General features: G+C 46.2%; 8 protein-coding genes across 8 annotated transcripts; 4 read left to right on the top strand and 4 right to left on the bottom strand.

The window, feature by feature from the left end:
* Window positions 1-123: 123 nt before the first annotated feature.
* BDW43DRAFT_310273 (major facilitator superfamily domain-containing protein) lies at window positions 124-1,481 on the bottom strand (the record flags this gene model as incomplete). The annotated part of the gene is made up of 6 exons (XM_032046887.1): window positions 124-336; window positions 385-891; window positions 947-1,028; window positions 1,087-1,162; window positions 1,222-1,363; window positions 1,428-1,481. The coding sequence occupies 6 exons, from the start codon at window positions 1,479-1,481 to the stop codon at window positions 124-126; spliced, it is 1,074 nt and encodes a 357-aa protein (XP_031901081.1).
* A 75-nt stretch (window positions 1,482-1,556) lies between these two features.
* BDW43DRAFT_318869 (fungal specific transcription factor domain-containing protein) lies at window positions 1,557-3,817 on the top strand (the record flags this gene model as incomplete). Its single annotated transcript, XM_032048773.1, has 9 exons — window positions 1,557-1,570; window positions 1,978-2,249; window positions 2,294-2,412; window positions 2,508-2,827; window positions 2,906-3,046; window positions 3,098-3,177; window positions 3,211-3,505; window positions 3,590-3,721; window positions 3,799-3,817. The coding sequence occupies 9 exons, from the start codon at window positions 1,557-1,559 to the stop codon at window positions 3,815-3,817; spliced, it is 1,392 nt and encodes a 463-aa protein (XP_031901082.1).
* A 1,644-nt stretch (window positions 3,818-5,461) lies between these two features.
* Window positions 5,462-5,993, top strand: BDW43DRAFT_58549 (uncharacterized protein). The gene has a single exon (XM_032050270.1). The coding sequence runs from the start codon at window positions 5,537-5,539 to the stop codon at window positions 5,834-5,836; it is 300 nt and encodes a 99-aa protein (XP_031901083.1). The 5' UTR covers window positions 5,462-5,536; the 3' UTR covers window positions 5,837-5,993.
* A 1,297-nt stretch (window positions 5,994-7,290) lies between these two features.
* Window positions 7,291-9,177, top strand: BDW43DRAFT_273672 (cytochrome P450). Its single transcript, XM_032041649.1, has 5 exons — window positions 7,291-7,620; window positions 7,681-8,528; window positions 8,592-8,699; window positions 8,754-8,920; window positions 8,979-9,177. The coding sequence occupies exons 1-5, from the start codon at window positions 7,416-7,418 to the stop codon at window positions 9,148-9,150; spliced, it is 1,500 nt and encodes a 499-aa protein (XP_031901084.1). The 5' UTR covers window positions 7,291-7,415; the 3' UTR covers window positions 9,151-9,177.
* A 38-nt stretch (window positions 9,178-9,215) lies between these two features.
* BDW43DRAFT_273674 (GNAT family N-acetyltransferase) lies at window positions 9,216-9,889 on the bottom strand. Its single transcript, XM_032041650.1, has one exon. The coding sequence runs from the start codon at window positions 9,811-9,813 to the stop codon at window positions 9,259-9,261; it is 555 nt and encodes a 184-aa protein (XP_031901085.1). The 5' UTR covers window positions 9,814-9,889; the 3' UTR covers window positions 9,216-9,258.
* Window positions 9,890-11,602: 1,713 nt separating this feature from the next.
* On the bottom strand, window positions 11,603-12,958 carry BDW43DRAFT_310276 (glycoside hydrolase family 18 protein; the record flags this gene model as incomplete). The annotated part of the gene is made up of 7 exons (XM_032046888.1): window positions 11,603-12,150; window positions 12,236-12,278; window positions 12,332-12,378; window positions 12,438-12,470; window positions 12,523-12,722; window positions 12,788-12,879; window positions 12,944-12,958. The coding sequence occupies 7 exons, from the start codon at window positions 12,956-12,958 to the stop codon at window positions 11,603-11,605; spliced, it is 978 nt and encodes a 325-aa protein (XP_031901086.1).
* Window positions 12,959-15,871: 2,913 nt separating this feature from the next.
* Window positions 15,872-17,436, bottom strand: BDW43DRAFT_299647 (pyridoxal phosphate-dependent transferase; the record flags this gene model as incomplete). Its single annotated transcript, XM_032044760.1, has 3 exons — window positions 15,872-16,430; window positions 16,488-16,826; window positions 16,916-17,436. 3 exons carry the CDS (start codon window positions 17,434-17,436, stop codon window positions 15,872-15,874), a joined length of 1,419 nt encoding a protein of 472 aa, XP_031901087.1.
* A 2,240-nt stretch (window positions 17,437-19,676) lies between these two features.
* Window positions 19,677-21,199, top strand: BDW43DRAFT_318871 (amidohydrolase family protein; the record flags this gene model as incomplete). The annotated part of the gene is made up of 3 exons (XM_032048774.1): window positions 19,677-20,048; window positions 20,117-20,305; window positions 20,416-21,199. 3 exons carry the CDS (start codon window positions 19,677-19,679, stop codon window positions 21,160-21,162), a joined length of 1,308 nt encoding a protein of 435 aa, XP_031901088.1. The 3' UTR covers window positions 21,163-21,199.
* Between the last annotated feature and the right edge of the window lie 70 nt (window positions 21,200-21,269).

Below are 21,269 nucleotides of genomic sequence, written 5' to 3' on the forward strand. Positions count from 1 at the left end.
TACTTTGGGAGGATAGATTACCCGGTATGCATCTGCGGGTAAGACTGCAGAGGCCAAGAAGCCCATTGCTCCAATTAATGAAAAAATTGCAGAGTGGATGCCACGTCTGTCGCGCACACAAGGTCAGTTAATGATTCCGCACACTAAATGATAGGGGTTAACGTACCTGTTGAAGTGGTCGGCTGACCATGAAACTGCCACCGTCACAACATATGCGGCGGCATAAGGCGGGACTGTCATTAATTGGGCTTCGAGATTCTTATATCCCAGGCCGGAGGTGATGGATGGCGTAAATAGAGAAAGACTTGAGAATGGGGTAGAAATTCCAAAGTAAATCTATTTAAGGTGAGTCTCTGTTTTCTAGAGCAAGTGATTAACACGTACCGCGTAATGGCCGTATAGTCGCCAGTCTGTGAGAACACTTTTCGCATCTGTCCAACTTAGCGTTTTCGCATTACTCTGCGACCCCTCTACTTGAAGCCTATCCTTTGCCAGCTCCAGCTCGGCAGCACTCAACCAGCGCGCCGTTTCCGGATAGTCCGGTAAAAAGAACCAGACAAGGATCGCTGATGCGCATGAAGGTGCTCCCTCTATAATAAAAAGCCAGCGCCAGGCCGACAGACCATGAGATCCATTCAGGTAACCAACACCATAAGCGATAGCGCCGCCGAACGCGCCAGCTAATGTAGCGGATGCTAGGATAAGTGCCACGCGTATTGAACGTTCCGAGACACGATACCAAAACGTGAGGTAATATACGAGTCCTGGGAATAGTCCGGCCTCGATGACTCCCAGAAGAAACCGAATACCAGTAACGTCCCCGAAGTTCCGGGAGCCACCAAGGCCTATTGTGACAGCACCCCAGGAAAACATTAGAAACGCGATCCATCTCTAGAGAGAGTTAAAAAAAAATCGTGGAGTTTCTATAGAAAGATCCAAGACATACGCTCGGTCGCAGCTTCTTTAACAAATAGTTCGAGGGCACCTCAAACAGTGCATATGCTACGAGAAAAACCATCAAGGCGATCCTAGATTGGGAAACTGTTATACGCATGAATCTCGCAAGCCTGGAGGAACAACACATACGTAAATTGGTAATTGCTCATATGTGTTTCTGACAGAAGGTCATCTCCCGTATCCATGTTCAGCACTTTAGCATTTCCTAGATGCCAACGGCGCTTAACTTTTTTATTCAACGGAGTGAATTAATGTGTCACTCACCAATATTTGAACGGTCGAGGTAACAGAGCAAATAGATGAATGCCGATAAAGGCACAATGCGGAGGTCTTGTTTCCATACCAGAGCCCTTTCGGCTGTGGCGTCGTCGTCGTCGGGGGCTCCATCTAGGGTGATTGAACTTTCCTAAAAGGTAGTCAGCATCGTGAACTGCTGGTATCAATAAGGGGAGGATATTGCGGACGCGAACTCCATTTTCGACATCTTCCTCGTTCTTCCGGGGCTTTTCGACATGTGCGGTCATGTCTCCGCTTTGATAGGTCTCCTCGCACAGATACAATCTATACAATCTTTACTTTATGCACGAGATACGTATAATATGGACCCAAAATGGTAGAAGAGGTTTCTAATGCAGCGCGCTTGATCGATAGCGAAGTCATATAAGCTGTGGGAAGCAAGGAAGGATATGTGTTGTCTGCGTCGGCGTCCGTCACCGACGGAGATAGTCCGAAACTTAGCCTGAATTAGGGTTCGCTCCTTTTTGCCCCGCAATTCCCGGCGTCGTGACAAGAAAAAGTTGGAGAATACGCGGGGTCCAGATGATTAGCAAAGATCCGAACTCATGGTATTGGTGTATGTCTACCCCACAGTCATCACGCCTTCAACATTGTAGTTTTTCTTTGTCCGGAGGAAAGTCCGCCAGCCTCCACCGGAGCAACAAAAGTCCCTGTGCTTTTAGACACAGCGGGTGGAAAGGATTTTGAGGTATGCACGCATACGATCAATGCCACCGGCGAAAGTCTAGATGCGATAAAGTATTGTGGGTCTTGCCAGAAAGCTGGGGTGGCCTGCAAGTACGTGGACCGGACTAAGAGTCATCAGCAACTTCTAGAGGGATTGCAACGTCGCTTAAAACAGGTCGAGGCGACTAACCGCAGCGTAGCTGCAAGGATCACTGCTCATGCATCTCCAGCTGTACAAAATGATAATGATGATAGTGGTAACAGGGGAGGGTCAGAGATGGCTGGACCAAATGTAGATCTTGTGGAAGGCGTCGGTGAACGAGACCAACGTGAAGACGAGGTTATAGAGGAGGATTCCTTTTTTCCAGTGGAGCTGGAGGAGAACCACACTTCTTAGGCTCAGCTAGTGGTGTGTTCCTTGCCAGCATGATCAGCACCGGCATGGCAAGGCGCGCCAGGGGATACATCAAAGGAGCTCGCGGGAAAGCACAGGTATAATCCCACCGGTATCACCTCTGACTACAGCCTCACATGAGCGGTCGACACTGCCATCAGAACGAGTGGCCCGTAACCTCCATCATGCGTAGCTTGAACATGACCACAGGTGTTATCCTTTCCTCCACCGTGAGACTACGCTACTCGCATTGGACCAAGTTTATCAAGACCCTTCCTACATTGAGCACGATGCTTTCGCATCGTTCGTGTTTGATATGATTCTTGCTATTCCCACCGCTAGTGTGCGTAAGTTTAATATGGAGGCGCTTGCCGACGCAGAAACATACCAGGTACGGGCGATGCAACGGCTCAATGAAGTAATGCGCAATGGAGGTATCCAGGCGCTGCAAGCACTCTTATTGTTGTGCCAGTATAAAGTGACCAATTCCTTTCAGGATACATCGGCAAGTAAGTATTACAACTTTTGTAGGCCAAAAAGATTGATCTGACATTTATCATGCTTATGGCATATTGTTGGTGTTGCTTCCAGGTTGTGTTTCGAGCTACGGCTTCAAAGAGAGCAGACCTACCGGCCGATCCAGGGAGTCCCTGCCACTGTCCAGGCGTCACGTGTAGCCATCTCAAGAGAGATTCGCCGCTGGTGCTTCTGGTGTTGTGTTGCGATGGATAGGTACAGCTCTCCTTAATAGCTCTGTTCGTCAAATTAATGCCTGTCTATCAGAATTATAAGCATCACACTAGGAAGACCTCTCGCTATCCAACTGCGTGATGTAGATGTCCATCTTCCTAACACTAGTCATGGTGCTGCCGTATGTCAAGATAACACAGAGCTAGATAATCCTTTCCCATCGTCGTTTTGCCGAACGGCGTTGTTTGCTCACATCGTCCGCTACCACATAATTTGTGGCGATATATTATCCACACTACATATTGCCTCCCCTAGACCACCAAACGATACAGCAGCTACTCTTGCAGCTCGGGATAAGCTTTCAAATATTCTAGCCCAATGGCGACATGACACAGCAGGGTTGTCCCTCAGAAATCGACTTGGCGAGTCCCTTTTAGGGGACCAACCCAGTTTCCGCTCTCGTGAGTGGCATGAGCTACTGTATCATAACACACTTCTTATGTTATACAGATCGTCACCAGCACTCTCTCGGCATCACCTCAGGACCCTATGATGCTGCAAACAATATTCTTCGCTGCAAAACAGTCTATCACATCGCTTTTCTCATATTCATCAATCCCGTCGAGTCAACTACACGTGGATCACTCCCCAATTCTGTTTTTATGGCTGGTCTACCCTCCATATATGCCTTGGGTCATCATTTCCGATCTCACAAGCGTCCTAACACTAGGGCTGTACCTTCAGCCCTCCTCCAGAGCGAACCCTCAATAAATCGAGATAGTCCATGACTGCAGACCATGCTTGCGGGTGTGATTGACTATCATCCCCAGGCCATCAGCCCATCAAGGAATACAGCATTTCGAGCCGATGAACATATATTATCTGTAGGTACCTCAGCGGACAATAAAAACTCATATTTTGTACCACTTGAGTCCTGGGGCCTAGATGAAGCGGCTCCTAGTGGTCTAGGCGTGGATTCCGTTCTTCGGGAGTGTTTGAACGACTTGCGGCGCTTCCAGATGTTAGAATGACATGCATGACCCAGCCGGGCGGTTATTCCATGAATGGATGGGCGAAATAGGTAATATAGACTTGGACCAAACGCCTATGTGTTGAAGCAAAGCTCCTGGTGCAAATATGTATGTATTGGACTCTATTGATTTCTCGATTTTCTTTGCCATGTTATGATATTCACACGAACAATCTTAAAATCCAACCCCTTTCTAAGAATTTAATCGGGATTTCCACAGCACGGCTTCGTAAATAGCTAATACCTTTGCCAAGCCCAACTAAAACTAGCATTTCCACGTCTTAAGAAGTTTAAAACCCCAAAGTGGACAGCGAAAATACTCACAGACTCGCATCGCTCAATGCGCAGTGCATTATCCCGACGTGACCAGTAATCCAAGCAGTTCCTGGAGCCAATGGACTGTTAAAAATGACTGCAACCACGGATATTCGTCGGAGCTTCGGACAAAGAAGCCCACGTTGAAACTAACCCCTCTATCGCCAGAGCGGGCGTGGACTATACTTCCCAGCTCCTTTCCAAACGGATAACTAAGGCTATGATGACGCACTTCCGGCTCCAAATGACCTTGCGCAACCTATTCGGCTATTGGGATTTACCCGGTCGCAAATCATATTGTTTACAGCTTTGTCGCTCTTCGTGGGACATGACATCCATTTTCTGGGAAAATTCAGATCAGATCTCTGGAGGTCGCTAGCTTTAAATTATGCGCTCTTCCTGATGTCGTGACTGTTTAATCTCAGACATGCAACCTGCCACGATGAAGGTGTTACTTATAGCTTGTTTGCTTGCTGCCCTTAGGCCACTTAAGACACACTCGAGAATCAACTGTGCTGGCCTACCTGGACTACAAAAGAACCAGGCAGCGCGTATCCTCCAAGCACATAAAGTGTCTATAGGAAGCCTCACTCTGTCCAAAGGTGGCGAATTTGTTCTAGACAAGATCCCGTTCTGCCACATCCAAGGGACCATCAACTCCATGGCTGACGACGATGCCACACTAGACCCAACCAGAAATAATACCCTCACCTGGGAACTCTTTCTTCTAGACCAAAAGAATTACAAAGCATGATTTCTAGCTGTAGGTACGCATAATAACCTGCCCTTCAATATCCTTTATTTTTACCAAAGTAGTACAAGGAAACAGCGATTACACCGGTATTATCGACAATGCCACGATGCTTACAGATCTCAGCTCTGGATTCGTAGTCGCAGGCTGCGATAGCGGACCTTCCCTATCAAGCAGCCAAAAAGACAAGCCAAACTGCTCTGTACCGTTTCTAAACGATATTGCGAAAGTCAAAGCCTGGATCTCCGATTCCATTGCGATGACTACAAACGTCACTCGCGACATTACTACTAGGTACTACGCTGAGCGCCCTGTATACAGCTATCTCCGGGGTTACTCGACTGGCGGTGCCTAGGCATATGCACTAGCGAAGTATCACCCTTTCCTATTTGACGGGATGTATGCCGGGTGTCCGGGAAATAGATGAAATCATTTGATGCTGGATTTTCTTTGGAATAAGATGCATACAAGTGGAAATGGGTTTATGAATCAGGATGCTCTGGATTTTATTGCTGATCGGACTATCGAGGCTTGTGATGAGATTGATGGTGTTAGGGAAGTATTGATTGAGAATTCGCTGAAGTGTGATTTTGATATCAAGATGTTGCAGTGCGAACCTGGTCAGACCGCTGTTAGCGTTGATAAGACTCGGTGTCTGACGCCTGTGCAGATCCAATCTGATTTATGTCGGCCCCAAGGATGCGCGTACAGGGATGGGGACCTACCCTGGGTTTGACATAGAATCAGAGGGTGGCTGGTTGGATCAGGAGGCGTCTTTGTATTCCTCTTACGCTGTTCCGATTCTCAAACAGCTTGCTCTAAGGACGAGGACTATAACGTCACAGTTTTCAACTGGGGATCTGATGTCGATCTCTTGGATCAGATTGCGTTGCCACTTATTGATGAGATCTCGCCTGACTTAACAGCGTTGAAGCAACGAGGGGGCAAGATGGTTATGCTTCAGGGCTGGGCAGATCAATACAACGCCGCGAGCAGGCTAGTCCCTGGTTGCCAAAACATACAGTGCTTCCAAAATACTTCGGTTCGGTCTCAATCAACCGTAGGACACAATAACGAATATAACAAGGAGAGAGCGAATTTGATAAAGCACCGAATAACAAGCCCATTCTCCAGGATTGGTGCTATGTAGAGGCAACAGATTTTCGCAAGACTGAAATGCTTACGGGGGTTCCAATTGGAGGAATATTGCCAACACATTCCCCGGACTTTCTGATCTAGTATCCATCTACGACAATACTGCGCAACTATCAATTTGAAAAATAATCTAGCATAGCTTGATAACCGATGGTCTTAATTACTAGCGGGCTGCCTGTCTCGCCCCCAGGAAGATTCGAGTTTTGTTGTTTGACCAGTTGACCTACTTTCACTACTATCTTCCAACCTAAATTGCCTACCTAGTCCAGACAGATTCGATCGATCTGATAATCATATCAGCGTATATATAGGACGCACATTTACATCAAATCAAGAAATTAGACCTATGTTGTCATCTCATCACGAGAATTTAGAAACAGAACTCGACTACTATATAGAACGGAATCCGCAGTTCTGACAATTGTGCTAAGGAGTGTCCCAGCGGTGGTACCCGTTGTCAGAAGCTCGGCGAAAGCTACTAAAGGATCTTTAGTACGGGGTGGCTCTTTACCTATTGAGCTGACGGATAGGTAAGGTGCTGACTTAAAACCAGCACTATACATGGCCCGACGGGGATAAGGAAAATGCCAGTTGCAGGATTACCACCTGTAGAAAGTGTCACACTATACGTTTTAGCGTATAGTTACAGAAGTTCCAAGGAGCTCAATACTTATATCTCCAAATATATTTGATAGGAAAAGATCATATGTGACTCTATATACGTATATTGCTTTTTTTTCCTTACGTCTACTACTAAGTGCAATACTTGGAATGTGGAGACCTGGCCTAGGTCCTCATATTGTTAGACATTCATAATCTAGACCAGCTGGTGATCCCTCTATCTAGGACTCCAGCAAACGAAGATATATTAATAATGTGACGAATGTCTGCAGCTTTGAATCATATGCTGGGCCGAAGCGCGCTCTATACCTTGGCCGAGGGTGTGATTTTCTTGAATACTTTGCCGTAGCGTCTTGGATAGCGACCAATTGGAAGTAATGAACTAGGGTATCAGCTGAAGCACCCGCATAAATTATTGAACCCCGCACCATGCACCGTGTATTAAAATGGCCCAGATATGAGCTGGTGACTTTCTCTGCTTCATCCCCGAGCTTTCGAGTTGGTACCACAGAAAACGTCTGCCGTACACGGTGTAAACCATGACTTCACAGTTGCTTTGGATCGGCATTCTCGCTGCTGCCAGCTACCTACTTGGCAGATCTATCTATCGGCTCTATTTTCACCCGCTAAGCAACTTTCCTGGGCCAAAACTGGCCGCCGTCACGCACCTTTATGAGTTCTATTTTGATGCAGTCAAGAGCGGAAAGTATCTCTGGGAAATTGGAAGGATGCACGAGAAATATGGTAGGTACTTGAGTCGGAAGACTGGTGAAATTAGACATGTCTAATGAGTGGAGATGATAGGCCCCATCGTGCGAATCAACCCTCGCGAGCTCCATATCAAAGATCCATACTTCTTTGACTCAATATACAACTCAAAAAGACAAGGGAAGGACCCATATATGGTCAGAGTGTTTACCGTTCCGCGGGCAACCGTTGCCACAATCGACCATGATCACCACCGTTTTCGCAGAGAATTGCTGAGCTCGTTCTTCTCGAAGCGCTCGGTGATGGGCTTAGAGTATATTATCCAGGACAAAGTAGACAAAGTAGCCGGCCGGCTCATGCGGGCTCACGAAAAGGGAGCAATTGTCTCCTTGGATGAATTATTTGCAGCCTTGACCGCGGACATAATTTCCCACTATACATACGGGGAGAGTATGGGCATTCTTGACTCAGAAGATCTTCAGAATGACCTTCGCGAGGCCGCTAACACAGCCGGAGAGCTTTGTCACTTCTCTCGATTTTCCTCCATAACACAGGTATTACTGGATAACGCTTCCTGGTTCATGGAGTTGATTGAGCCAACATCTAAAGGCTTGTTCGATGTAAGACGAATGTTAGAACATAAGTTCATGCTGGCCCAAAATACCGAGAACAGGAAAGATGCCGGTCCTACGAAAACGATCTTCGACACCCTCTGTGATAAGACCTTGCCGCCTGAGGAAAGAACCATTGAAAGAGTACGGGATGAAGCATTGCTTGTGCTTGGTGCGGGCACTGAGACAACCGGAAGGGTGTTGACGGTTGGTTCCTTTCACCTCTACCGAGACAGGTCGCGACTGCAGAAGCTGCGAGAAGAGTTAAAGCAGGTCATGCTGGAACCGACTAGCAAGATTCCTCTCGCTCGATTGGAGCAGTTACCTTATTTAGTACGTCTCGTCCAGCCTAACTCGATAGTACTGGTAGGTAGTATTTACAGCACAACGTCTTAGACCGCTGTTATAAATGAGTCCCTCCGCATGGCTCATAGCGTGACGATCCGCCTACCTCGTGTACCCACAACACCCCTTGCATATAAAGATTATACTATTCCTCCAGGGGTAACTCACCGGACATCCGTAATAGTGGTGTGTGATCTAACTTGAGTTACGCAGACACCTGTCAGCCAGTCAATATATTTTGTCCATACAGACCCTAGCGTCTTTCCTGATCCAGAAACATTCAATCCAGAGCGATGGATTGAAGCATCGAGCAATGGGGAACGGCTGACCAGATTTTTGGTCCCCTTCACAAAGGGCCCAAGGATTTGCTTGGGGATGAAGTAAGATCTCCAATGAAGTATTATTGTTTTATTATTCCTTCTAACCTCAACTTCACAGCCTAGCGTACTCTGAGCTGTACCTGATGTTTGCTGCTTTAGTTCGTCGGTTCGAACTAGAGATCAAAACAACTCCAGAAAGTATTCGTATCACTCGGGACATGGTAATCGGATTGCCAGAATCGGGTCCTTTTACTGTGCATGGTGTGGTCAATGATATAGTCCTTGGCTGAACATAACTGAATCGGCTGGAATAGGAGATATTTTTCAATACATAAATGCCATGTCCTTACACTGTCCTCTATATCTTCTGTTCTTTGGTCTGTAACGGCGTAATACCTCTACCTGCAAAGCCTCTTTCCAAAACAAAGTGAAAGTTCCGACTCCGCGTAAGCCCCAAACTTCGGTATAGGAGTATATCCTTCGCGTTGGTAAAATTTGATCGCTGCCTTTTGCAAAGTTCCCGTCTCGAGCACAATAGAATTCCATCCCTCTTTCCTTGCTTTGTTTTCCAAGGCTATTAAAATGGCCTTCGCAGCGGACCAGGGTTTCCCACGATATTCTTGATGAACGTACATCCGTTTAACCTCCACGTCGCCGGGAGCGGTGTTCCTTAGTGGGATCACACGAAGGCCTCCACAAGCAATCGGCAGGGGGGTTTTCGCACTAGCTCCTAATTGAGAATTGGGCTGGTCACATCGATAGAGATAAACCACTATAAAGACGGAAATATCGTCAGCGGAGGGTGGTGTGCCCGGCTCTGAATCAGGTCGACCGTAAATAGTCGCAATCTCCTCCCGTTGTAGCTGTCGGAGTTGCTCGCAATCCGGATGACACCATTCGCGTTCACGCACTTCAAGTCGGTATGACTGGGTATCTGGGCCAATGATCGCCATCTTGTTCCCTTTGTTTTCGGGGGTAGAAATTTCATGCGTGTACACAATGCATTTTTCAGAACTGAGATTAGGGAAGAGGGGACTCTCTGAATTGTTTGACTCACATCGCTTTTGCTTATCAGTCCAACTCCGCAATTCTGATTGGCTAGAGGAATACGAGGCTAAAATGAAACCTCCTCCATTCCTTTCTTGCTATAGCTTCAGAAGGGACTATACGAGACAAAAGTTATCATTATTTCAGAACAATGTCTGTTGCGTGGGTGTAGCCCTCCCATCATGTATCACTTAGGGTTGCAAACATGAAATCATGTGGCCTCACAGCCTCATCAATCGGCAGATGGTAACATGTTTCAGCAGGGTCGAGCACATCGGTACGCATACGTAACTACTCCAGTCGCTTCGACTTCCATTAAGCATTCTTTCCTCCTTTATCCACGCGCACAGCTTCCTCGTTGCGTGTGGCCCGCCCGGAGGATTTAAACTCATGATTTCCTGGTGTTCAATCCCAGCTCCCACCCACGGCAACAAAGCATCAAGAACATGGTATGTTCCTGGACCATAGCTTTATGCTGGATTGACCCCGCAATGCCCACCCCCAGGGACCATGAATAATCAGATGAAATCCGAGATGTAGTGTCCCTCCATAGTCAATTGTAACTGTTTCGGGTGGTCAATAGGCCAGAAATAGGTTTAGTTACAACCACGGTAGAGGCGTGAAAGGCAAGGGAAGCGGCCAGAACTGATTTGTTGTGGTACATTTTGGAGACGGTAGTGTTGGAGAAAGAGAACTTACAAAGATGTAAAGATGTAGTCAATAGACTTGAAAAGAATATCTAGTAGCTAGGACATTTCCAGCCATTACATATCTTTTCTACAGATCGCATTTCCCCTCTGAAAGTTTGAGCTAATAAGAACCACAGCCTGGCCACGACCTTGGATGTGAGTAAAACATCGCTGCTTCTGGTCACGATCCTTCTCACGTTCTCAGTCATGAGTTCATGGTTTCACAATAGAAATCATTGGTCGTCCAGTTTTACTCTTTGACGTCAGGACTAGACATATTGTGGAGTAAGAAGAATCTCCTATATCAAAGGCTTAAGATTATTGTAGGTTGAGAGCATTTTAGACTAATTCATGACGGGAACGCCATTTTGTAGAAGGAGTGAAGTGCGAGTCTATAAAAAAAAGCAGGACGATAAGTAACTGAAACTGCTGTCCTGGCCCCTTCCGAGGGACGACTTGCACCACTGTAGGGCATGCGACTGCCGGATGATTCCCCGGGAGGAACATGATATGACAACTCAGCCAGGGAACCCTAGATGTCTTTAGCTATCCACTTCAGTGCAGGGTGAGCAATGGGTGGTATAAAATCAGGTCCAATTTTATTAAAAAAAAAGTTCCTAGGAATTTCTGTGATATCCGTTGTGACCTTAATTTACCTCGTACGAGAGAAGTACGCACCGCAAAAGGGAAACAAAAAGAAAAGCCATATCTCGACTACTAGTACAACGACTCTTACTTTAAAATAATGCCTAGCGAGTCTATCGACAGGTTACCACAGCCGCTCATTAAAAATGGTTTTTGTACAACGTGGTGTGCGACAATACTTCCAATAATATGTGATTACCATCCCCATGACAGCTAGATAGATGGACCTTACACGTTCGAGAATAAAACTTATGTTGGTAAGGCACCAATCAGCCAGAGCGTTGAAAATACATCTAGGTGCTTGTACGATCTAATATACGTGTAGTTGGTACACTTTAGTTAATCGCCATTATCGGTCGTTTTAAAATTCTCGTTGCAACGCATCTGCGAATATAACAACTGCATTACCCTTGCCCTGCTTGTCCTTAGCGGCATCCCAGAAAAAGCCGCCACCGAGACCATGTGTCTTGACATATTTGCCTTTCTCTATAATCTCCTCCAAGCTGTCATATGAGACCATCTCCTTTTTGCTTGCATCGTAGCTCCACGATGCACCTGCTCTATCAGAGTACTCCTCTTTGGCACCGCTCTTTGGGAGGTCCTTATAAGATGGATTTTCACCAGGGATGCTCGTGTATGGTTTACCAGGACCATCGGTCCCATCGAAAATCACTCCGTACAAAGGGATTCCAAGTAAAACTTTAGTGACATCCACTCCCTTACCTTTATAATTCTGCACAACTCTGTCCACGCTGACGAATGTCGCGCCGCTCCCGGGATCATTGTGTAGGTTGGAGCAATGGCCAGCAGTTTTATTCCAACTGCCCGCGAAATTGTACGCCATTAAGTTGTAGAAATCCACCACGTCATGCATGCCGGAGAAGTCTAAATACTCATACCACTGTGCATCTGGTACGTATGAGCATACCCATTAGACTCGGGTTTATATTAAAGATATAATAGATAAGAGATACTGCCTGATAAGATTACGTACTGGGAGTAGTAGCGACGGTTATGATACCCTTTTGGCCAAGCTTCTACATGCCATTAGTTTTCCAACCTGAGAAAGGTAATTTTCAATAGCCCATACCTTGCGGCACTCCTTCAGGAGCAAAGTAAAGTTCTTACCGTCCTGTACTGCATGAGGCATTAGCGTTCCTTTCCACTTCCTTCACTCTACAGGCTTTTTCACAAACCGTTCATGGGGAATTCCCAGTCAACATCGATTCCTGGGATTCGTCAGTGAAGACCGAACACAGTATCGTCCTGGGAACTACAAACCATCGAATTTGTATTTTTGTGCCAGGTTTATCGCGGTTTGCGCAAAGGTCTGTCGCTTGTCCGTGTCTCCCGCGACGGCCGGGAAGTTCACTGAATACGCATCGCCCCCGATGGAGATGACAACCTTGAGCTGAGGGTACCTTTCCTTGAGCTCAGACAGTTCTCTGGCAGGTTTATCAAAATCTGGGTCAGGTGCTTCCCTAGAAAGCTGAGGTGTCAACCAGCCTCGCGGAAGGGGTTAGGTTTGTTAGATTGTATTACATACACTTCTCCATTCGGGCTAACTCTAGCAAAGGCGTAGAGGACCAGAGTCAATCTATCTGCACGTAGATTGCTAACAGGCCAGGTCCACTGGGACTATACACTAGTCAGCCATCGCGATGCTTGTGAAAGAGTTGTGCTGATGTCAAAAGGTGAGAACGGACCCAGCTCGCATAGTAAGTAGCAACTTCCTTTCCGGGGGGGCACGGTATCATATTTGAAAAGGTCTGGATTGATGTAATAGTCTCAAGACGTATATGTAGGGCAACGTGGATCCAGATGGATTAAGGGAGGAGCAACTATTGTCGCAGGAGGGCTATGTGTCAAATATGTCTTACGGAAACGTATCCCGTCGCTAGGCGGTTACGTCTGATTGGCTCTTCAAGCTTGTTGACGCGCTTATTGTTATCACAGCGAGTTACCGAAGATGCACCGTAACTGTTGTGCATAAACCCTCGGATTGTATATTTCGTGGCATGGACTGACGCTGGCTGACATTCGTATATGCGGTTACTATCGCTCAAGACAAACTTCTGAAGTTACGGTTGGATCACATTCTCTCGCTCGACTTTTTGTCGAAAGATTAGACAGGAACTACCAACAAGCAACTTTCCAGTTAAATTGTTCTCGTCGTTCAGCAAATAAAAGAAAGCATCTGCCTCTCAGCGACCGATGAAAGAGTGTAAAAATGCCTTCTGTACCTATGAGCCATTGTACCAGATCGAACTTTTCTCAATTTATCAACCTACAAATTGTGTACACGTAAATCAAGCTGAACGACACTATAGTCTAAAGTTATCTATATCAATTCTTAAGTTATCGTTCTTAAATAAGATAGATTGGTTTCTGTTTCATACTAATCTTAGCATATTTCTGCGCTTTTAAACATATGAAAGGGATTCTCTTTATATCCCTGAATCCCGAAGGAGGTTAAGGGGCGAATCAAATAGAGATTTTTCTCTCTCTCGAATCTCTAGCAATAGACCAGGGAATTATAGGACAAATAATTTGGATACATTTTCTGAGTATTTCCGAGCTATTTCTAGGTATTCTGAAGGTACGGTGTACCATACCTGATCACCTGACGCCCGATTTTCTATTAATATCAGAATTAGAAATGAAGCTCTACCACCGCATATATTGATTACTATCGTGAGATTTTTTTTTTGTGGTTTTCTGTTTAAACTATATGAAATATAAACAGACATTTTAATGGTCCCAAAAATGTGCAAGCAGGCGAATCTGCCTACCCCGACGATTTACACTATATGAGGCCTCTGCAACAACAACCTGGTCTAGATCACTAATATCCTTCCTATTTCTTGGAGTCGAAGGTATAGAGTCCCTATTCTTGCCTTTTCTGACCTGATTGATATCATTTTGAAGCTGTAGATTAGCTTCTTTAGTAAGATTTTGTCTTCCTTTTGGCGCTGCTTTTAGTCGTTTTCCTGCTGACGTATCTCCTTATTTAAAGCCCAATTTTTGACTCCGAATCTAGCCTTCTACTGCTATCCGCAAGTGTACTGGCTAGTGGCAAGATCTTGAAAATAACATTTTTGAATGGCAGCGTACACTTGATCTTAAAGGAGCCTATATCAGTGGTGATATTCTTATTGAAAAAGTACGTCAAATCTGGAGCTCTTTGCCACAGTATCGTGACCAACCTCCACCTTGATTTAGTAACGGAAGGCTACATTGATTCAAGCAGCGCTATAATATCAAGCAACATATACTACATGGTGAAGCAGGCTCAGTTCCAGAGGAAGCTGAAGAAGGAACGAAGGCATTACGTACAATTGCTGGAGAGTATAATGAGGAGGATATCTATAATATGGATGAGTCTGGCTTTTTTGGCGTATGGCTCCATCTCAAAACCTTACTTCTACAAATAAGCCTGGGATCATGAAGGATAAAACCCGGGTTTCAATACTATGCTGTGCCAACGCTTCTGGAACAGACCGATCACCTATCTGGTTTATTGGTAAAGCACGTACACCACGGGCTCTCTGCAATATCAATATCTCTGCAATTGGAGCTCAATGGCGATGGAATAAGAGGGCCTGGATGAACCAGGTTGTCATGCGAGAATGGCTACTAGCATTATATAGCCATGTTGGCCACGACCTGTACTCCTTACTATGGATATCCTTTCACCACATCTATCTGGGTTGGAATTAACAAGTTAACCCCACCACTACTAATATACGAAGCTGCTGGCTGCCAAAGAATCCTACCAGCCGGTATCAACCACTTGATCAAGGGCTTAATTCAGAATCTCAAGATATATTACCGAGGGCAGTGGTTAAAGTATATGCTATAGCACTATGAAAGAGACCTATATCTACTGGCTTTAGTGACGGTATTAGACTTATTTGCTGGCTTGTACGGTCCTGCAGTCATGATATTTTGAGCCCAACAATGCTCGCATGCTTTTATAAGAGCACACTGGCTCTTAATCCAGTACAACTCTCAGTTGAGATTCCTAATCTATTACGGCTTTATAATCAGGTACAGCATACTGGCTGTTCATCAAACTGTATAGATATCATCTTTTCTAAACCCCGTGGATGAATCTCTGGAGCTTTCTGGTAGTGAGGCAAAGCTATCATCCGAGGCTCTACTTGACCATCTAATTAGAGAAGCCTCGGATAATACTGTAAATATATATCCTGATGATGAGGATGATGCTCCAGAACCAGCACCTCTTCCAAAGCCATTGGATGCCTTAAACGCTGTACAGCTGTTGATTTCCTATATAGAGGGGCTAGATACATCCAAACGCCCCTTCTTCGGTCTCTAGAGCGTTTCGAGCGTGAGCTAGAAAGTGAAATTATTGCATCAAGAGTTCAGGGCGCCCTAGATAGCTGGCTTGCTTAGATATTAGAATTTCTTCATACAAGCGATATTCTCAGCTAGCCGATATTAAATGTAGGGATAACTTTGTATCGGCTAAACAGCAATTCGGGTTGATAGAACCAAGCTTATCCCAAAGAAGTAAAGGTCTACTACGCTATAGGACGATAAGATAAGCCAGTATCAAGTCATATTTCATTTAACTAATTATTCAAAACATTTCAAAAGTCTCAATCTACTCTGGGAGACCCTGTTTATCATGTCCGAACTGCTCCACCTTCTCAAGTGCTCGCCGTACCGTCTTGCAGATCTGGTCCACGTCCTCCAAACCAATACTCAGTCGAATAATGTGTTTGGGCACACCATACTTCTCCAGGTTATCTTTTTCCCGATACTGAGATAGCCAGGCAAATGGAATTGCGAGAGTAAAGTTTGTGCCTATGCTTGGTCCCTTGCAGACATCCAAGGCATCATAGAACACTACCGCACTGTCCGGACTATGGAAAATAACACTGAGAACGTTTCCGTAGCTGCCCCCCTTGCGACGATAACTCTCGTAGTAGTGCGCGGTGGGGCCCAAGGAGGGATAGTAGATGCAAGCAATACAAGGGTGGTCTTTGAGCAGATTCACCACGGGAAGGGTATTGGCGTTGTACGTATGAACTCGGGCTGCCAGGTCAACACAGTTGTGTTTCAATGTGGCTAGATCCAGAGGGAAATATCTATCTTCATATTGGGATGCGAGCATGTCTTTGAGTTGACCGTGGCGTGGGCTGCTAGGATTGAGAACTATACTAGAAGAACGTTAGAGCTGTCATCACATCTTGTAGTTCCCGTGGATTAAAACTTACCCCCCACCTGTGACGTTGGACACCCCACTGAACGCCTTGGTCAGGCTCAACGTGAGAATATCAACCAAGGGAAGGATGTCAATATTAATAAGATTACCTACGGTTGCATCACAAACCACAACAAAATTGTACTTTTGTGCCAGTGACCAAATGCGCCGGAGATTAAATGAAGCTAATTTGATATTATTTGGCAGCTCGCAAAATAGGGCCGTGATGTGCTGGCCGGCCAGCAATGCACCCTCAAGCTCATCGAGGTCTTGGTCTCTTCCCAGATGATAAGAGATTTTTTGCCCCCAAGGACTGCGGCGGAGGACATTAACAGTCTCGACATAAAGCCACCTTGATCATATCAGTAGGAGTTTCATAGAGACAAAATAGGGTCACGAGAAGGACATTAGGGACCATACCCGTACAGCACTACGTCTGACTTTGGTTTCAAAGACAAAAGAGCCCTATTGGCGGCTGAGATGGCAGCCATTCCGGTAGGATAAATGAAAATGTCATCCGTGGTCAGCGGGGCTGCTTGGAGCTGGTGAGGGCGGACGTGATGTGCAATGGATGACTTGACTTGAAACATATTAGACAAAGCAGACTCAAAACAGTTTGCTTCCCGCTGAAGCTCAGGCTGATCATGCTTGCGCGGTGCAGGAGTCCGCAGTATAGGATGCGTTGAGTCAGAGTCGAGATAATCGAACAGCTCCAAGCAAAATGCTGCATGTCGGGGTGAGATACCATCACCAAAGTCTCGCCAGAAGCCCATGGCAATATTGGAAAGATCACTAGGGTACACAACCGCCGAGAATCGGGCCCAGTAGGCATATTCACTGCCCAGGTTTAACCGGGGAGATGCGAAGAAGTGAGCACACTCAATGAAATCATTACCATCCATGGTAGCCTCAGTCAAAACCGCAGCGCAGTCCCTCGCAGCACGAGATGATGGAAACACCATGCATTTGACTGAGTCACTGAGCTTTAGCCTCGCTCGAATAGCCTCAAGGATCCCCTTGACCGGTTTGTTGATGTGGAATCTGCCATTATTTCCACCGGATGCTTTAGTTTCATAAATCGACCTACAGGCTAGACTGCTGCGTACCGTGGATAGCCACATTGGATCTTTTCCATCACCCAGCTCTCCTTGTTTGCTACCCCAAGAACAGATTCCCATGTTGGGAGAGAGTTGCTCACTGCCTGAGGATCGATGACAACATGGTCAGCGGATAATTGTGTCTTCGGGTTCAAGCGGTCTCACATATGGCAGCCAACGAGGGTATATATTCGGCTCCCCCAAAGGTAGAGCGCGAGGGACAGGAGGAACCGAATTTGCTGCTAGATGTTCCCCTTTAGAAATAGTTAAAAATTCACCCATAGTTAATCAGTATGAGCGCTGCCAGTTAATTCGCCAGTCAGCCAACAGAAGTTGGTCATCGCGTGAATACTTATAGTCTATTCCATAGTACATATGCTAAGCTCATCCAAGTGGGCCTACCTGCAAACAGCGGGTGCTGATTTCAAAGGTACCGCTGGTCGACAAATAGAGTGACTTATCGGTATAATAAGGGCATAAAGTTAGCCTATAATATCAAAGATTTTGCTTGGTACGTTATATCCGGAATGTTTGTAGGGAACCAGGCATGACTGCGTTGCTTTTACCACCTTGGAAGCCACAATACAATATCGCAATTATACACTCGATTTCTCCTTATGTAGAACCATTAGCAAAATTGTCATGGTCTAGAGATCTGTACGGAATTACCTAGTAATGTTACAGTATAGAGTCACATTGGCAAGATCCGTCACTGCTTTCCATGGTAAGGGTTGGGAAAAGTGGCACCCCTTGCTGTGGACCAGCAATACAGCGATGCTGTCATGGCTTCCGATACAATTACTATGGTTCTTATAGACTACTTGGTGGATGGAATGTACGTTGAAATGAGATGCACCGGGGTCATTTAGATAAAAAACTCGCGCAATGTGGATGTGCGCAGTATCTAAGCGCATCAATAAAGATGATTCTGACATTCTAGTATAGTCCGAGATAGGCCAGCAATTACCAGTAGAGTTGCATTAAGATTCCAGTCTTTCTACTTTAATGACAGCGGCTATGACTTTGATGAGTTGTTCATTGTTCTCAAGAGCGACACTTAGGCGAATATTATGCTGCGGCACGCCGTACTTTGGGGGCAGGGGGTTTCGCGGTCCCAGCAGTATATCAGCTGAGTATACGGAATGGCCACGATAGGGTTTATCCACAAGATTGTTCCCTTGCACACATTGAGCGTACAGGTGGTTGAGAGGCGAGTGATGGGGATAGCCTATGTGAACACTTCCCACCAGAGAAATAACCAATATACCAATATTTGTTCTCTTTTCGTCCGGGCGGAAAACTATTCTCTGGACAATACTCCCAAGTTTTCTCGTTAACCCTGGCCGCCAGGGTTCATGCATGTCTGCATTAAGACATTGGTCTTTTTGAACACCCCCACCTGCCATTGAGTGCATGGTAGCATTGGCACCATACTGTGACTTAGGGGTAGGTCTTTTGCAATACCGAGTCCTAGCTGAATAGTGGTGGCAGTAGTGGACGTCCGATTCCAGCTCTAGCGTACTTTGACTACACGTCACCATGTAAGTCTCTATGATTGCGCCTCGGGTGGTGAAACACCCTGCTGCCAATGCAATTCCTTGATACTACCCTGAAATGACTAGCGCAGGTTCCTATATCGGATATAATTCGGCCCCTGTGCTCTGCAGTCATTGGGCCGCTAATCTTATGGATTTTGAACTGATCGGCTCTAATCATACATGACGGTTTCGGTCGAATGTAACAGTGCGGTGAATTCTTCCCTTTTATGTACAAGGGACCGGGTTTGATCGACGGCCAGAATTAGCTACCGTTGGAATAAAGCCTCCGGATCTATTTTAGCCTGTGGGAGCCCCTTGTCAGTCTGCCCATGCTCCTTATTACGGAAAAGCTCAGTAATAGAATCATGGCTTGCTTCTTATAATGACATCGATCATTACTAAATGCGTGTATATACATTCAATACTTGGACTTTTCTCATTGACCTCTCTATCCTTTTAGTTCAGCGGAACTACTGGTGGAAGCTGTATGTTTCTTTATAATAGCCTGAGAATCTATATCCGTTCTACGCAGCTATATCTTATCCAGTGAGCGCCCCGTTAGTACCAATGCTATATATTCACGCGACGATAATCACCGTCGATGCAACTCGACGCATTATTGAGGATGGAGCCATCCTTGTCAAGAAGAATACGATTGCAGCTATCGACAAGACTGTCAGTTTGCTTGGGAGATACCCCCACGAAAAGCAGTATGATCTTGCTGGATGCATTGTGATCCCAGGGCTTATCTCTACCCATATTCATGTTATTCAAACACTGTTACGAGGCACGGCTGATAATCGCAACAAGGAGGCATGGCTGTCGGAACGGATCAAACTGCTGCAGAGAGGCATGACCCAGGCAGACGCCCGGGTATCAGCAAGTTTAACAATAGCGGAAATGTTGAAGTCTGGGACTACTTGCTTCCTGGAATGTCTGGTATGTTATCTGCTGGCTCCAGCTCCTGGAAGTGGTAGAATATTATATTTACCAACACATTTCACTAGTTCTTCCCTAGCCTTGGGTTCGACGGACTTTGCGAAACCGTGCAGGATAGCGGGATCCGAGCATGTTTGGCCCATACTTCGCTTCAGGGACTCAAGCCGGTCGGAGAGACGGATCTCGGCCATGAAATGCTGTCAGACGTCTTGATGTCGTGGAAGAAATGGAACGGAGCCGCGAATGATCGCATCCGAGTATGGTGGGCGGCCCACAATCCAGACTTGTAAGTGCAGACATATCTAGAATGGCCAGAGAAACTAAATTAATAACGAGTCCCAGTGTGAGCGAGTCCCAAATGCAACAGCAAAGTGCCGTGTCACATTCCAGTGGCATCCGAACGACTATCCACCTCGCCGAAAGCAGACAGGATGCCAAGTACCTCTCCTCTCAGGGCCACACGGCCGCTTCATATGCTCAGGCTGTCGGCCTGTTATCTCCATCCACGGTACTAGCTCATACCGTGTATGTGGATAAAACACGGGACATTCCTTTGATTGCTTCCGCCGGCGCTCATATCTCCCACTGTCCTACCTCAAACTCCAAGCTGGCTTCAGGCATTAGTCCTTTGCCAGACCTTTTATCGGCAGGGGTTAATGTCAGCCTTGGAACTGACGGGGCTGCATGCAATAATACATGTGACATGTTTCTAGAGATGAGGTTGGCAGCCATTGTTCATAATAGACCCGAGGACCCTGCACCAATCCGTGCCGAAACAGTGCTGGAGATGGCCACGATCAACGGAGCGAAAGCTTTGGGACTGGACAATATCACCGGCAGCCTGCAGGTGGGTAAAAGAGCAGATTTCGTGGCCATAAATACCCAGAAAGCCCCCTTACAACCCTGCATTGACCCGGTAAGCAATGTTGTTTATGCGACTACAGGGAGGGATGTTCATGTGGTGGTGGTCGATGGGCAGCTGGTGGTGGAACGCGGGGAGTTACTGTCGATGGATGAGGGGACAATCTTGAAAGCTGCGAAGCACGCAATCTATAAGTTACTACAGAGAACGGGTTTGCAGGAAGATTCGGGTCCTCTTTGGCCTGTGTATTAGTCAAAGGCTCTCCTGGCCTTTCAATGGAAGAAAAAACATGCCCAGTCGTGACAGAGTAAATCGCTTCAGCTTGGAGCACAATTCAGCCTATTTGGGAATGATGTGGA

The sequence above is a fragment of the Aspergillus alliaceus genome, assembly GCF_009176365.1.
Source record: "Aspergillus alliaceus strain CBS 536.65 unplaced genomic scaffold BDW43scaffold_17, whole genome shotgun sequence".
In the NCBI taxonomy this organism is placed as follows: domain Eukaryota; kingdom Fungi; phylum Ascomycota; class Eurotiomycetes; order Eurotiales; family Aspergillaceae; genus Aspergillus; species Aspergillus alliaceus.